The following is a 14,043-nucleotide window of genomic DNA, read 5'->3' as shown; positions in this document are numbered from 1 at the left end:
AACCGATGTTGTCCGGATGCGTATGGCCATGGCTTTCATGTTCTCGAATATGTGACTTTACTTCTGTTTACGCTGTGTGCGATTTGTGGTATCGTTTTTAAAATGTGGACGATTTTTTAATATATTTCTCTGATGGCAGTTAACTAATTATTGTACACTGTATATGAAATAAGCCATATGCACAGTATCAAGGTATCCCGAGCGAACATGATACTAGAACTAGTATCGCTATCAGAATATGATCACTTCCATTCACTTACTATGACAAGCTTGACAACTGATTCTTAGTATTGACCACTTAAATACCCAAAGAAAAAACTCTGTAAACTCCAACAATTTTTGAAAGAGGTAGTCATGCTACTAACGATAAGTCTGTTTTATATTTTATTGACATTTTAGATGTAATTTTATGCGGTCTAGACGTTTACATCCAGTAGAATCTTCGATAAATATTTGCTCATACAGAATGAGTAAGTAAACCAATCCTGCTAATTGACAATAATTATTATGGTAGATATTACTAACGATGAGTAGATATTTTCACAGAGTATTTTTGTAGAATTTGTTAATAAAAATAATGGGAGGGATATGACATTGATTTCTACTTAACTTTGTACCATATGAAAATCTGTTCTAATTGCAAATTTCGATTGTGCTGTTCTCTCGGGAGCGCGGGTAACTCTGTAATACGCAGTGTGTAATCTAAAGTGGACTGACTACTCATAAACATTATGTCGCTTAAAGTAAGTATTTTTCAAAAAATGTGTTGTTGATATAGTGACAGTGATAATAATAATCAAGATTTCGAATAGGATTACTTCATAAATTATTAGTTATGGACCACATTATTTATTATTTTATTTTTGTTTTTGGAATTATTAAGTACTGGACTCATAAAAGTAATTGTATGTTACTTATGTGACCAAATAGGGATCTAGGCCAAAAAAATTTAATACATATATTCTCCCGTAAAACATAAAAAGTGACTTTTTAATATAGGATGGGCCAGGTTTTAATCAGTAAACTTCACCAGGTGATAAAAAAACTAATATAAGAAAAAGTTTGCCCAACCTTTGAATTCTATGTCAGCAATCAATGGAAACAGAATCTTGTATGTCTGGAAACGCTTCTTTCACGATATAGGAGGCGTTAAAAGTTAAAAAGAATGTTTTTTTTTATTACAAGAAAACACACAAACGAGATAATTCCGATTTAGTACATGGTTCAAATTTTTTGGATATGCACAAAATGTTTCTTCCAAAGCCATCTCGTGCGACCGAAAATAAAAAAATTAAGTATTTTCAGAAATGTTGCCATATCTTAAAAACTAACAATTTTAGGTATAGAACATGCTTCATAAAAGTTGAAGCGGATTGATATGCGAATAAAATAAAACAATAAAATATAGGGTGTTCCATTTGAAAAATTTTAGAAAATCAAGTTTGAACTTTCTAAAAATTATCGTCTTATAAAAAAATGCCCTGTATAAAATATCGATATTAGCTAATATAAGAGCCTTTGTATAACACTTGCCTATAACTCTGTCAAATATTTTTGCTCCAAGTGTTAGTAGTTGAAAGTTAATACAACTTCCTCGATGTCATGTTTTTTCCAAAATTCTAAGAATTTTCTACATAATTTGGTAACCCCGCATTAAAATGATAAACTGTTTATATTGCCATATATAGAATTTTCTCAGAAATCGAGCTGTTTAAAAATATACAGGGTGTTCCATTTAAAAAATGTAATGTTTGGCGTGTCCCGTTTTTACTCATCGCCCTGTATGTATGAAATTAATTTTTTAGTTTAGGTTTCTTGATTCTGTACAACTTTTATATAAACTTTTTTTCTGTATTTAAGTAACAAGGGAGTTAGTGTACTTTCTCACACTAATGGCCCACCCTGTATGTCTTGTTTTACCATGTCCGTTTTAAAGAACACAATATTGATTTGGTTAAGAACATCTACTAAAAAAAATGTGCAAAATTTCCTATAACTTCAATAAATTGCCAAGAAACTGGAAACTGTAGACTGGTTCTAATTCCCTGTTGGTTATTTTTAGCAGGTTACATTAGCAGCAGTACCTACCAATTTTATTTACTCTCTACAATTTTGGTACTTGCTTAAATTTTAAAAACATTAATATTTAAGTAGAAGTTAGGTACATGTGGTAGTTACTGCAGCTGGATTATATTTTGTCATACATTGTTACAAGTTTGTACAGACTTTTATTAGAAAAATGGATCATTACAAATTAAAAAAAGTTCAGTTCAGTTGCTTGTACGCAGAATATGAATAAGCATATTTAAAGTAAGAGAAAATTCAGTAGAAAACATGTAGATCATACCTGGATGAAAAGTGATGTTATCGCAAAAGTCAAAATCACTACCATCAATTAAATTTGTCACCAAAGAGCTAGGTACATGTGGCAAAACCAATCTGTTTCAGGAAATTCAACTTTGGTTTCGGCTTAAAACATAAGGTTTATACGAGTAATTGTTCATATAGAAATCAGTAGTAGTAGTTCGTGGTTTTCATTTTAAGTTGATAACATAAATTAACCAATAAATTGGTCAATTTTATGTAACATTCTTTTTACATTTATACAGCGCTATTCAAAAAGTTTGCACCATATGGGAAAAATCTTTATGTATAAATTTAATAAATTCTTTCGACTGTCAAAATAGCGCCCATCGAACCTCATAAAACGTGTGCTATATACAAGTGGCAGACGAAAATTGCAAATCGGCCCAAGAGTAAAGTACTTATTTTCAACCCTAGGTAGAAATGTTATAAAGAGAAGTTATTTCTCTCTAAAAGATTAGCCAAAATATAAAGTTTCAGTTCATTATGTTAAAAAAACGATTCCTGACATTTTTGCAACTTTCCCTCGTGCCATAATTCGAGCGAAAAGATCCATGACTAAAGTCACGTTTTTTTAGTACGCCTCTACAAGAAAAATATTATAATTCCTGAAACAAGTTAAATCAGGAACTACTAAGGCCGTTATAAAAAATAGTGTGGAAATTAAGAACTTTGGTGCAAACTTTATTTTATGTTCAAGAATAATATAAAAACTAAGTAAAATGGTAAACCTCGTATACACCAATTTTTAAATTAACAGTTACAGTTCATTCGTCCAAAAAATATTAACTCTGGTTGCTATAAAGTGGAAACAATTTTTATATTACAGAGCAATGTAGAAAAAAAATACAAAAAGAAAACTGATATCATTAACAATCTACTTTTTGACTACGGAAAACCCTACTTCTAGGTAAATCATTGTAGGCGATACTTCATGAATAATATTAAATTAACATTAACATTTAAAATATTCTTGAACATAAAATAAAGTTTGCACCAAAGTTCTTATTTTTTACACCATTTTTTTATAACGGCCTTATTAGTTCCTGATTGAACTTGTTTTCAGGAATTATGTTTTTCTTGTAGAAGCGTACTAAATATACGTGACTATAGTGATGGATGTTTTCGCTCGAATATGAGGGAAAGTTGTAAAATTGTCAGGAATCGCTTTTTCAACATATTGAACTGAAACTTTATATTCGCGCTTATCTTTTAGAGGGAAATAACTTTTCTTTAAAATATTTTCCACTAGGGTTGAAAATAAGGGTACTTTACTCCTGGGCTGATTTGCAATTTTCGTCTGCCCCTCGTATAAACAAACGTTTTATGAAGTTTGATGGGGGCTATTTTGATTTGATGACATGCAGAGACAACTGACAGTCGAAGGAATTTATTAAATTTATACATAAAGTTTTTTCCCATATGGTGCAAACTTTAACACTGTATATAAAAATAAATTAGAATTAATTCTATAGTTCAGTGATATTCGATGGTTTAGTTACCATATGGCTAACAATATTGTAAGGTTATAAATGTTTTTTGGTTTAGATATCTGAATTTCAAATGAAAAGCTTTGTCATGGCGATAATATTTGACTTATGAAGTTCATCATTATATTTTAACAATGTTTTTAAAAAAGGTTTTTTATAATTGTGCTTTAAGAAAATTATATGTTTAGCTTGATAATTTTTTACTAATCTCAAATTTGTTAGTAATCTATATTTCAACTAGTATTACCTAGACTTTCAATATTAGTTTTTGTAGTTCCTCCTGAAGAAGGGATAGTTAAATTCCGAAAACTCGCGAAATAAATAGAGTTTACTATTCGATTGTGGCTAATTATGCAGAAGTCCGTTAAGTATTGTAAATTCATCATATGACAAAAATACTTTCGTCTCCTGAAAATAGTTAGATGACAATTTTAGACCATATTTAATCTTAAAGTATTAACTCAGATATTGACTTCTAGTTACTGCATTGTTCTATTTATCATTAAAACACTTTTTGTTTTTCCAAAAACAGTAAATGCTTACTAAATTGTAGAATATATAATAAGCCTAAAGTTATAACCAGATAGCGACTTCTCTTTGTTTTGTTATATTATTTAATAGAAGAAAATATTTGTTCCCAAGGGCAGTAAATGTAAAAAATTATTAACCAGATATTGATTTCTTATTAGTATTAATATTTTCATTCCTAAAGGATTTACAAATTGCAAGAATACATATTTTTAACACAAATAATTTTACGTATTATGTCATTTCTAATGATATCCAAGTTAAATTAAAATTAATAATTAATGATTAAATGTAAAGTGCTTTTCCTGACAAAAAAATAACGGTAGTAATATATATACTTATTTGTAGTTGCACTCAGCATATTCGTATGATTAAAAGTCTAACGAGAATAATTTAAGCCAATAGCGGGTTATCATTTTAGGATTATTATGTGATCTAAGATTTGGTGAACACTACTGTTGGGAAACAAGAAGATTTTTTAGTGCCAAATAATAGAGTACAGTAACAATCAATAAATATCTATAGTAGGATCATATTCGATGCAAAGTAATAAATCATTGTCTGTCAAGGGAACCAATGAAGTACGCTTTTAAGGGTTTTACAAATTGAATAATTTCTTTATACATTATGAAGGGACGAGAGGATCAGTTCAGGTCTGGCACCCTTGTTCCTACAAAAATTCCTTTATTCTCATAAACTATTTATTTTAAATGTAATTTATTATAAATCCTATTTGTTTCCTAAATTCCACATATGTACTACATTTTACGCGCCACTGTTGTTTACTTGTTTTTTGGAAGCGCTCTCTAATTGACGGCAAAGCTCGCCAGGTTAGTATTTGACGTATAACCGACCAGTTCGTACACTCGATGCACCTGGGCGACTGCAGCTACTACCAGAACACAGTGCGTATGCAGCGGTATTTCAGATTTTACATTGAATTTCATTTAAAATTTGAAATGATTTATATTACGCCTCCTAAAAATGATGACACGATTTTCCTTTGATAAAAGGCCGACAACTTTTTGCTCTACTTTGCATCGAATACGATCCAAATATAGTTAATACTTTAGAATTTAATTAAATTAAACATTTGATTAGACCCAGTTCTACATTTTATTCTTTTTTGGTTTCTAGGTAATAGCAGTAATCTTGGTGTTCACAATTATCAGTCAGTGTTATGCATCGCCAACGCCCGTGGCTGCCCCAGGATATGGTAGAGGTTACGGTGGCGGATTTGGAGGTGGTTATGGTGGCGGATTTGGAGGTGGTTTTGGGGGTGGTTATGGAGGAGGATATGGAGGTCCTCCTCCATATCCTCCTCCATACGGAGGATACAGACCACCTAGGTTTTACAGGCCATCTTATGGAGGTTACGGAAGAGGCGGCGGTGGTTTTGTAGGTGGCGGTATTCTTGTTATTGGGGGATTTGGAGGAGGATTTGGAAAATAGAGCTGTGTAGAGTTATGTGTAAAAATAAAAAGTATATGAAAATTCAATGTTTTTTTCTCATCATTTTAAGTTTTAACAAAAGCAGTGATATAGGTTTTTAGAGGTTATACGTAAATATGATTTGAAACAATTTAATAAATTATGATTTTATTCTTCACTTTTTGAAGATACCTTTCGTGAAAACCATTTGTGTATCAAAGTTTTGTAAGCATATTGCCACATTGCAAACTAAAATATAAAAAAAGATAAATAGACCCCCATAATAATAATCAATTTTATTATTAATAAATTTATATTTGTTTAATTTAAAATCTCGCAATAAAATGTAAACAAATTCATGGCTATAAAAAACAGTGCTTAAATTCTTGGACCATTACTTCACATCAAGTCTTAAACTTCTTGGAAAAGTGGTTCTTTATATATAAAAGAAACTAATTTTTATGCAGATTTCTTGACAGTGAGCTGATGAAGTTGCTGAATATGAAACCGGGAATAAAAACTTTTTATTTAAATCTTGTAATTTTAAGAACATGTAAATAAATCAAATCTATCAAATTAGAAAGAATTTTTATTTATTTTTTTGAGAGTTTTGAACATCCTGTATCTCGAAATTGAAGAATTTTTTACCCACATTCATATCAACTTTTTATTTTCAATGTTGAATTTTTATTTTGACCACACCCTAAAAGAGACCCTTAAATAAAAGATTAACAAAACCTACAACAAAATATGTTTTTCTGAAAAACGGCGCATCCTACGAAAAAAATTTCGAGAGACCAATTTCATTCAGAATTGATGACGGATTTCTAAAAAAATATCAAGACGGGAAAAAGACAGTGGCCATTTATTTTCATTAAAAAAAGTCGTGGCATTCTCGCACAAACGCCACTGGTGCAAGTAGAAATATTTGGATCACCCCAAAAATGCCCATTTATCCCTCCAAAGCGTGTTTCAAATTTCGAGTCAACATCTTTAAAACTCTTTGAAATAATTAGTAAAAATTAAAAAAAAATAAAATTTAAACACACTATATCTCGGAAACGAAGCATATTTCGACCTACGTTTATATGAACTTTTTTTCACAAAATAATTTCGGCAACCACCCCCTAAAATATTTCACACTTATTTACAAACACCTTGTATAATAAATCATGCAAAAAATATACTTTTTTTAAAATATGTACTCGAAAAATTTTTATGTTGGCCAGTGTTGGCAACAGAAAAATTTGTTTGATTCATTCCAACACAGGGAACAATCAGGGTGACTTCTGGGAGGAGGCGGATAAGGGGACCAAGAACTGTTGCTGTTCACTACTGATCTTTTATTTCTCGTCTAACGTCTACTACAAGTAATAAAGTCTTCACAAGCTACAATTTTGTGTTGATTACTCTTATTAATGACACTCCATATATCTATCGACCGCTGACTACTCTGTCAACCATAATGTTTTCTTCTTCTCTTCTTCTTCTTCTTGATTTTCACCACCAGTCTTACGTTCGCGTTGACATTTGAAAAATATAGTGACTTTTAAATAACATATCGCAAATCATACAAAAGCAATTTATCTTTACAAATCTATTTTACATTATAATTTCGTTTTCTGCCACTCCATTACTTTCAAACAGAGTTGGCTTTAAACGATAGGTAACAATTGGTAATACTGATAAGTGTGTATGGTTAGTATATAGGTACAGTGAAATTCGAGACATTCGATACATGCCGAAGGTTTTCAAAAGTTTTTGGCTTTTTTATAATGTAAGATGTGTCAGTTTATTTTTTATTTCTTATTTATTTTCATAGATGGAAGAGACATCATAGGTATAATATTTATTATAATTTTCTTTCAAAACAATAAATTCTTGTTTTATTCTTTTTTTATAATAGCTTCTTTTTTAGTCTCTTTTTGTAATATCGATTTAAGAATTTGCAAACTTTTACATTATAAATATTTTTCTACAAGAGTTGTTTTCTCAAAAAATTATTTCTATTTGCTAAACATAGGTACCTACAAGTTTAATAAATGTGTAATTATAATATTTTTCTAGTTACCAACATTACAGCATTTTATTTTGTTGTATCTTCATTCATTTAACTCTATTTAAACATAACTAAGAACAGAATAATGGTGATTCTATACTTTGAATAACATTTATACTGATATTTATTATTTCACTTTATCAAACATCGGCTACATTATTAGAAATCTATATACAGTGTATTTCACATTTCATTATACCTTCTTCATATTTAGATATTTAATTTCTGTTTTAATGCAGGTTAGTATGCTCTCACAAAAGTAACCTTTTAATTTTCCAAAATTACTATAAAATAAAAACCTCATTATATTTCGAGTTTATGAAAACATTTTGTTCGGTGTTTAATACTTCCTTTGTTTTGTACTTTTTCTAATAATATACCTAGTATTCTAAAAAATGGGAATTAAATTGATAAAAATCAAATTTGAAATACACTGCATTTCACATAAAACATTTTATATAGGTACTATATAGACATCCTATAATCTTCTTCCCATGGATATAATAGTCTGCAAATAATCAGCATCCTTATAACGACGCCTACGGTAATATACATGTAATGGGTTATTGGGGTGATAAAGGTAATCATACTCATCTGAATCAATATCTTTAGAATCTCTGGCTAAGAAAGGTTTTCCTAAAACGAAATTAAAATTTGAGACTATAATATATACATTTTTTAAACACAACGCTTCACATGATTCATTTCCAAAATTCTGCTTTTTTAGAAAATTTCAATTCAGACGTCTTCTAAAGATAAGAGTAAATGTCTATCGAATAGAAACGTCCAGAACTGTTGATGTGTTTGTTTTGAAATGGCACTGGTTCATTTTGAACGCATTTTGTTCAAATATGAAACATACAGGGTATCCCAAAAGTATGAAAACCCCAGAATAACTCGGAAGTAAAGGGCTATACGAAAAAACGTTTCATACAAAAGTTTCAGGATTTTTTTCGGGCTATTCAATGATGACCTTGAATTTTACCTTGGCCTTGACCTTGAAGGTCATTTAAAGGTCAAAGTCATTTCTTCAAATGAGAACACCTACTTTTTATCACGCCATTGGAAACAGCGGAAAATTTTACGTCCGAATTTGACTTTGACCATGACCTTGAGACCATGGTCAAGGTCATTTTAAGGTCAAATAAGATTTTTGATAGATACTGCCTGGAAACCGCAGAATAACTCACTAAATGACTTGAAGGTCATTTCAAGGTCAAAGTCATTTTTTCAAATGGGAACCCCTACGTCACGCCATTGGAAAGAGCAGAAAATTTTACGTCCGAATTTGACTTTGACCATGACCATGAGATTCTACGGTGTCTTGCCTTAACTGGCCGGACCTATCCCGTCTTGCCTTAACTGGCCGGACATACGGTGTCTTACCTTCTTAACTGGCCGGACCTTAAGGTGTCGTGCCTTCACTGGCCGGACCTTAAGGTATCTTGCCTTTACTGGTTGGATCTTATCCCGTCTAGCCTCGATTCCATCCATTCCATTCCATCTGGTGACGGTAACAGATGAGGTTTTAGTGGATATGGCTACGGCGAGTCACACATAACCCTGTACAAGCACCTTCCCGAGTGTATGCGTAAATGCATTTTTTCATCTTATAAAAAAAAAATACCATCGATTTTATGCTTAATTTTCTGAAATCAAAATGTAAGCATATTATTGAAGAACATACTTAACCTTGAGTCACAGCCTAGATTCTGACTGGCAAAATAAGTTTATTGCACATTAACTTTGTTGTAAAAACTCGTATATCTATCAAAAGTCTGACATATCAATAAAATAACTTTGAGTTTATGATCAGTAATATTCCTATGTAGTTATTCCTATTTGACCCCATTGAAATGACCTTCAAGTTGTGCAAAACCGTACATATCTTATCAACTTCGACGTCACCTGTTACATAGGTGTTGTATAATCATGAAAAAGTAATATTAACGGTCGATAGAAGGAAGCACAAAAAACAGGCATTAAGGTAGGAAATTCTGAAAGGAAGCCTAGTTAGTTGAAGATAGGCAGTTGAAGTGAGAACAGTGTGCAGATAGGTAGCAAGACGATCGGCGGGCAGTGTGACAAAGTAGTGTAAAAATTAAGTGATTAACCGGTATTAGTTAGCAGGTAATATCCTTTAAGTACTTTGTTGTTAATGGTTCTATGAAATCTTATGATTGTAATGTTTATAGATGTTTCATGATAATAATTCTTTGTATGTTTAGCTTCCGTCGCTTTATGCTCAAGGGCATATATTTTTCTAAGGTAAAATTGTTATACTTATTGTTAACGATTGCTCATTATTTATTTCATTTTGAAATAAATGTATATCGTCGTGGGCGCCCCCGACTTTACAATAATGACTCCTTTGTTTTACAGCTAACTTGTTTTTGTAGTGATGACGTTGTTCGTAAAATATAGATGTTCTAATATAAAATTGTTACAATTATTATTTAAGGTTGTTCATTATTTATGACATGTTCAAATATGTATTTTGTCGAGACCGCCCAGATAGTGCAATAACGACTTCTTTATTTCACATTTAACTTGTTTTAAACAAGATCATGTTGTTCTTTGATTTCTTGTGTCCACTTTATGTCACACGTCTATACGAGCCTTGTTGCAGTTACTAACATTTTCGCCCGTGCGGAACGAATCTGGATTACGCTGGATAGCCTCCCGTATGGGACTCCAGTGTTAAGAAGGATCTTCCGAAATCTCAACTTTAGCTGAGTAGCCTCCCGTATTATGGGACCTCAGTACCTTCCGGCTCTGCCGGCTAATTAACACCAAATCTCTCCAGTTTTACTTGGAAGTGTGTATGACTAATATGGGGTTAACAGATGACATTTAGTGACACATTAAATGAAACAGGACTTATTTATCATTAGCAAAGGTTCTTAATTTATGCCTTTGATTAGCGGTTGTTTTGTATTTATATTTGGGTGGTAAGAGCAACGATCGTGGGTTTCTCTGCCATGCTCTTTCCCCACAGGAGCTCTAGGTGAGCCTGGCACTCTCTTTTATATTTAATGGTTGTTAATGTTTTTGTTGTTCTTTCTATTTGTCACATGTTTAATTTGAATTGTATGTAAATAAAGGTTAGGTGTATTTTCTCTGCTTTTGTTTTATATAATTAAACCATACATCCCCTCTACAAAGTTAGTAGCCAGTGCCTTCCGGTCAATTAAAAAAATAGATACACACAACGTAGTTAGTCCTTATGACGATCACATATTTTTGGCCACAACTACGATTACTTATTTTTTGTCGAACCTGGGTATGTTATATTACAAAGTCAAGATAGAAATTACAATTAAAAAGAAAGGGAAAAAGAAAGAAAGTGCAAAGGTCATATTGACTTTCAGGTATAAAATTGATAATATCTAACAAAATTTTGAATTGACTTTACATTACCTCTGAAGTGGTCTAAAAAATAAAGGTCATGAAATCATATTCGGAAGCAAAATTTTCCGCTCCTAACTCCACAATAAAAAATATGGGTTACCCTCACAAAGATTGACCCCTACCTTGAAATAACCATGATCTCAAGGTCATGGTCAAAGCCATATTCGGATGCAAAATTTTCCACTCTTTCCAATAGCGTGATAAAAAGCAGGGGTTCCCATTTGAAAAAACGACCTTGACCTTGAAATGACATTCAAGGTCAAGACCAAGGTCAAATTCAATGTCATCATTGTTTAGCCCGGAAAAAATCCTGAAACTTTTGTATGAAATGTTTTTCCGTATAGCCCTTTACTTCCGAGTTATTCTAGGGTTTCCATACTTTTGAGATACCCTGTATAGTACCTATTATACCTGAAATCTCTTTAAAAATTTGGATGCCTTAAAATAAAAATTATATATTTAAATATCGGCGCTATCCGTATTTCGCAGCACAAAAGATATCTGACTTTCATTGAATGAAAATTGTATGAATCTAAAAAGGTAACATGGATAAGTAAAATTTAACAATGATTAGAAACAGTAAGAAAGTAATTTATAATTGTCTCTCATGATGATTAAACTTATGACTGCATCGATGATAGACTGTTATGATTATCCATTGGATAATAGAATTTTGCCAATGTAAGAATTTGAGCATATAAAGTAATCTTTTTAAATAATTTTACGAAAACATACCGGACTAGTTCATATAATAGACAATTGCCATTATGTAAGAGTTGCCAATATTCACCTGAGGTACTTCATAAATATAAAAAATGTTAAAATTTATTCTACATCAATTTTATGATAAAACTCTTACCTGATGGTTCTAATTTGTGTTCAATTTCTTCCTGACTATCTAAAGACGGTGCTTGAGTCGTTCCCTTTTCCTAAAAGAAGATATACATATTTCTTTCCAGTTTGTAAAAAATCAAGACCTACCTCACTTTCCGAGTTCTCATATTGTCCTTTAGTAAATATTAATAACACGCAAAATACTACAAAGATCTGAAAATACAAAAATCGGCAATACCTAACATGAATGTAACATATTAAACAGTGGCGATTAGTACTAGCAAATTGGTAATATATTGACAATGCAGCATGGGACCCACACTGTTTTTGAAAAGTAATTTATATGCTCACAAAGAAAATTATAATAACGACTTTTTCAACGAAATCTGTGAAATAAGCAAATAAAATATGTCTGTTTTTCTATTTTTTAGAAATGTTATTTTTTCTTTTAGTTACAATATTATGAAGTTTGGAATATAAAATGTTAATAAAATAGTATTTGATTTCCTGAAAAAAAAAATTGTGCCAGTTGTTTAAGCAAAAAAATCTGTTGCACACATATGTGCTTCATTATCAAAATATTAACACTTTAATTTTCACCAAGTACCTCGACATGCGATGTAATGTTATTTGCGTAACGCATTATGAAAATTTTAACTAACCTTATACATTTTTGATGCCAAACTGGTTTCAAACTGGTACTACTTAAACTTAAAAGGGAGCTTCTGCCACTCCACTATTTATCTGATACACAAACAAATTTTGAGTGACCTGAGTAGTTAATAGACCATCTGCACTAAATTAGATAAACAGAAATGATACTTTGATATCAGGATGTTACACTACTGCGAAGTTTGCTTAGATGATTCATACTGGATGCTTGAAAAATAAAAAGGGATCTCGTAATGTTAGAAAATCTTTAAGTAACTTAATAATCATTATTTTATAATGCAAAGCCATGGTCGGCTGTGGTCATTTATTTAAAACATATCTATTTTTGTAGTACCGGTATATAATTTTGAATTATGTTTGACCTTTCTTATACATTGTACAATGTCTTATAAGAATAAATCATTTTTGAATTTTAAATTCAAAATTTTGAATTTTGAATAATGTACTACACATAACAATAGGTTATTTGACAATATACTTTGAACAATTTTGTTTAATTATTATTTATATTTCTTTTATTTAACTGAAAAAAATTGCAAAATAAAACCAATTGCAGTTATTTTAGAGTTAAAATATTAGTATTACTCATATAAGACTTCGAAAAACTGTAGTAATGCCAAAAACTTACAAACTCTGTTCATTCTTTTAAAATACATATGTTTTAAATACCTGTAAACTTTTTGTTAACTAATTATTTGAGTTATTGATCCTACAAAAATTGGTATATTTTGTTCAGACAATCCTATCAGTCCAATTGTTTTCCGTCAAAAAACCCTGAATTTCTGAATTTTCGCATAAAAAAATGTTCAGTCAAATAATATGAATGGACCATGCCTCCCGTATGATGTTCTCCACAAGATCTATCAAAAGTTCGTTAAAATAAAAGAATAAATGAAAACTTTACCGATATAGGTAATGGCTTGAACCATTTCTGAAACAAACGCCACGCCATTAAAAAAAACTGAGATACTGATTAAAAATAAAAAATTGTATGTTTTGATAAATGAAACTTGAATAAATGATATAATTAGTTACCGGTAAAAATTCAGCAAATAGTAGGTACATAGTCTGTCACCTATTGACGGAGACATTTTGACACAGTGTGATTAATAGATTTTTAATAAATCTGAGTAGATATACAGCAAATTCGTATAGTTTTCTTTCACTGTATTCCAAAATCATTTTTAAATTGTCATTTTCTTAAATTTCAATCCAACTGTTTACTATTAATTAACTATTAAAAAACTGTTCACA

General features: G+C 30.8%; 2 protein-coding genes across 3 annotated transcripts; one reads left to right on the top strand and one right to left on the bottom strand.

Moving 5' to 3' along the window:
* Positions 1–624: 624 nt before the first annotated feature.
* LOC108907786 (eggshell protein 1-like) lies at positions 625–5,870 on the top strand. Its single transcript, XM_018711580.1, has 2 exons — positions 625–743; positions 5,520–5,870. Exons 1-2 carry the CDS (start codon positions 732–734, stop codon positions 5,832–5,834), a joined length of 327 nt encoding a protein of 108 aa, XP_018567096.1. The 5' UTR covers positions 625–731; the 3' UTR covers positions 5,835–5,870.
* A 2,113-nt stretch (positions 5,871–7,983) lies between these two features.
* Positions 7,984–12,911, bottom strand: LOC108907782. 2 transcript variants are annotated; one of them, XM_018711577.1, is made up of 5 exons: positions 12,780–12,911; positions 12,265–12,330; positions 12,143–12,212; positions 8,463–8,508; positions 7,984–8,411 (listed from the first exon to the last, which is right to left on the bottom strand). In XM_018711577.1, the coding sequence occupies exons 1-5, from the start codon at positions 12,786–12,788 to the stop codon at positions 8,351–8,353; spliced, it is 252 nt and encodes an 83-aa protein (XP_018567093.1). In that variant the 5' UTR covers positions 12,789–12,911; the 3' UTR covers positions 7,984–8,350. The 2 variants fall into 2 exon arrangements, with proteins under 2 accessions (XP_018567093.1, XP_018567092.1); XM_018711576.1 differs by having other exon boundaries at positions 7,984–8,508.
* Between the last annotated feature and the right edge of the window lie 1,132 nt (positions 12,912–14,043).

Source organism: Anoplophora glabripennis, unplaced genomic scaffold, assembly GCF_000390285.2.
Source record: "Anoplophora glabripennis isolate ALB-LARVAE unplaced genomic scaffold, Agla_2.0 scaffold329, whole genome shotgun sequence".
Taxonomy (NCBI): Eukaryota; Metazoa; Arthropoda; class Insecta; order Coleoptera; family Cerambycidae; genus Anoplophora; species Anoplophora glabripennis.
Note: the sequence above shows the minus strand (reverse complement) of the source record. Positions and strands in the feature narration are given on the sequence as shown.

What these genes read in the sequence shown, in the direction of transcription:
- LOC108907782 (XM_018711576.1), bottom strand. An exon ending in ATGAGAACTCGGAAAGTGAG is followed by an intron (nt 12,213 to 12,264) that starts GTAGGTCTTGAT and finishes ATCTTCTTTTAG; the next exon opens with GAAAAGGGAACGACTCAAGC. An exon ending in ACACAAATTAGAACCATCAG is followed by an intron (nt 8,509 to 12,142) that starts GTAAGAGTTTTA and finishes ATTTCGTTTTAG; the next exon opens with GAAAACCTTTCTTAGCCAGA.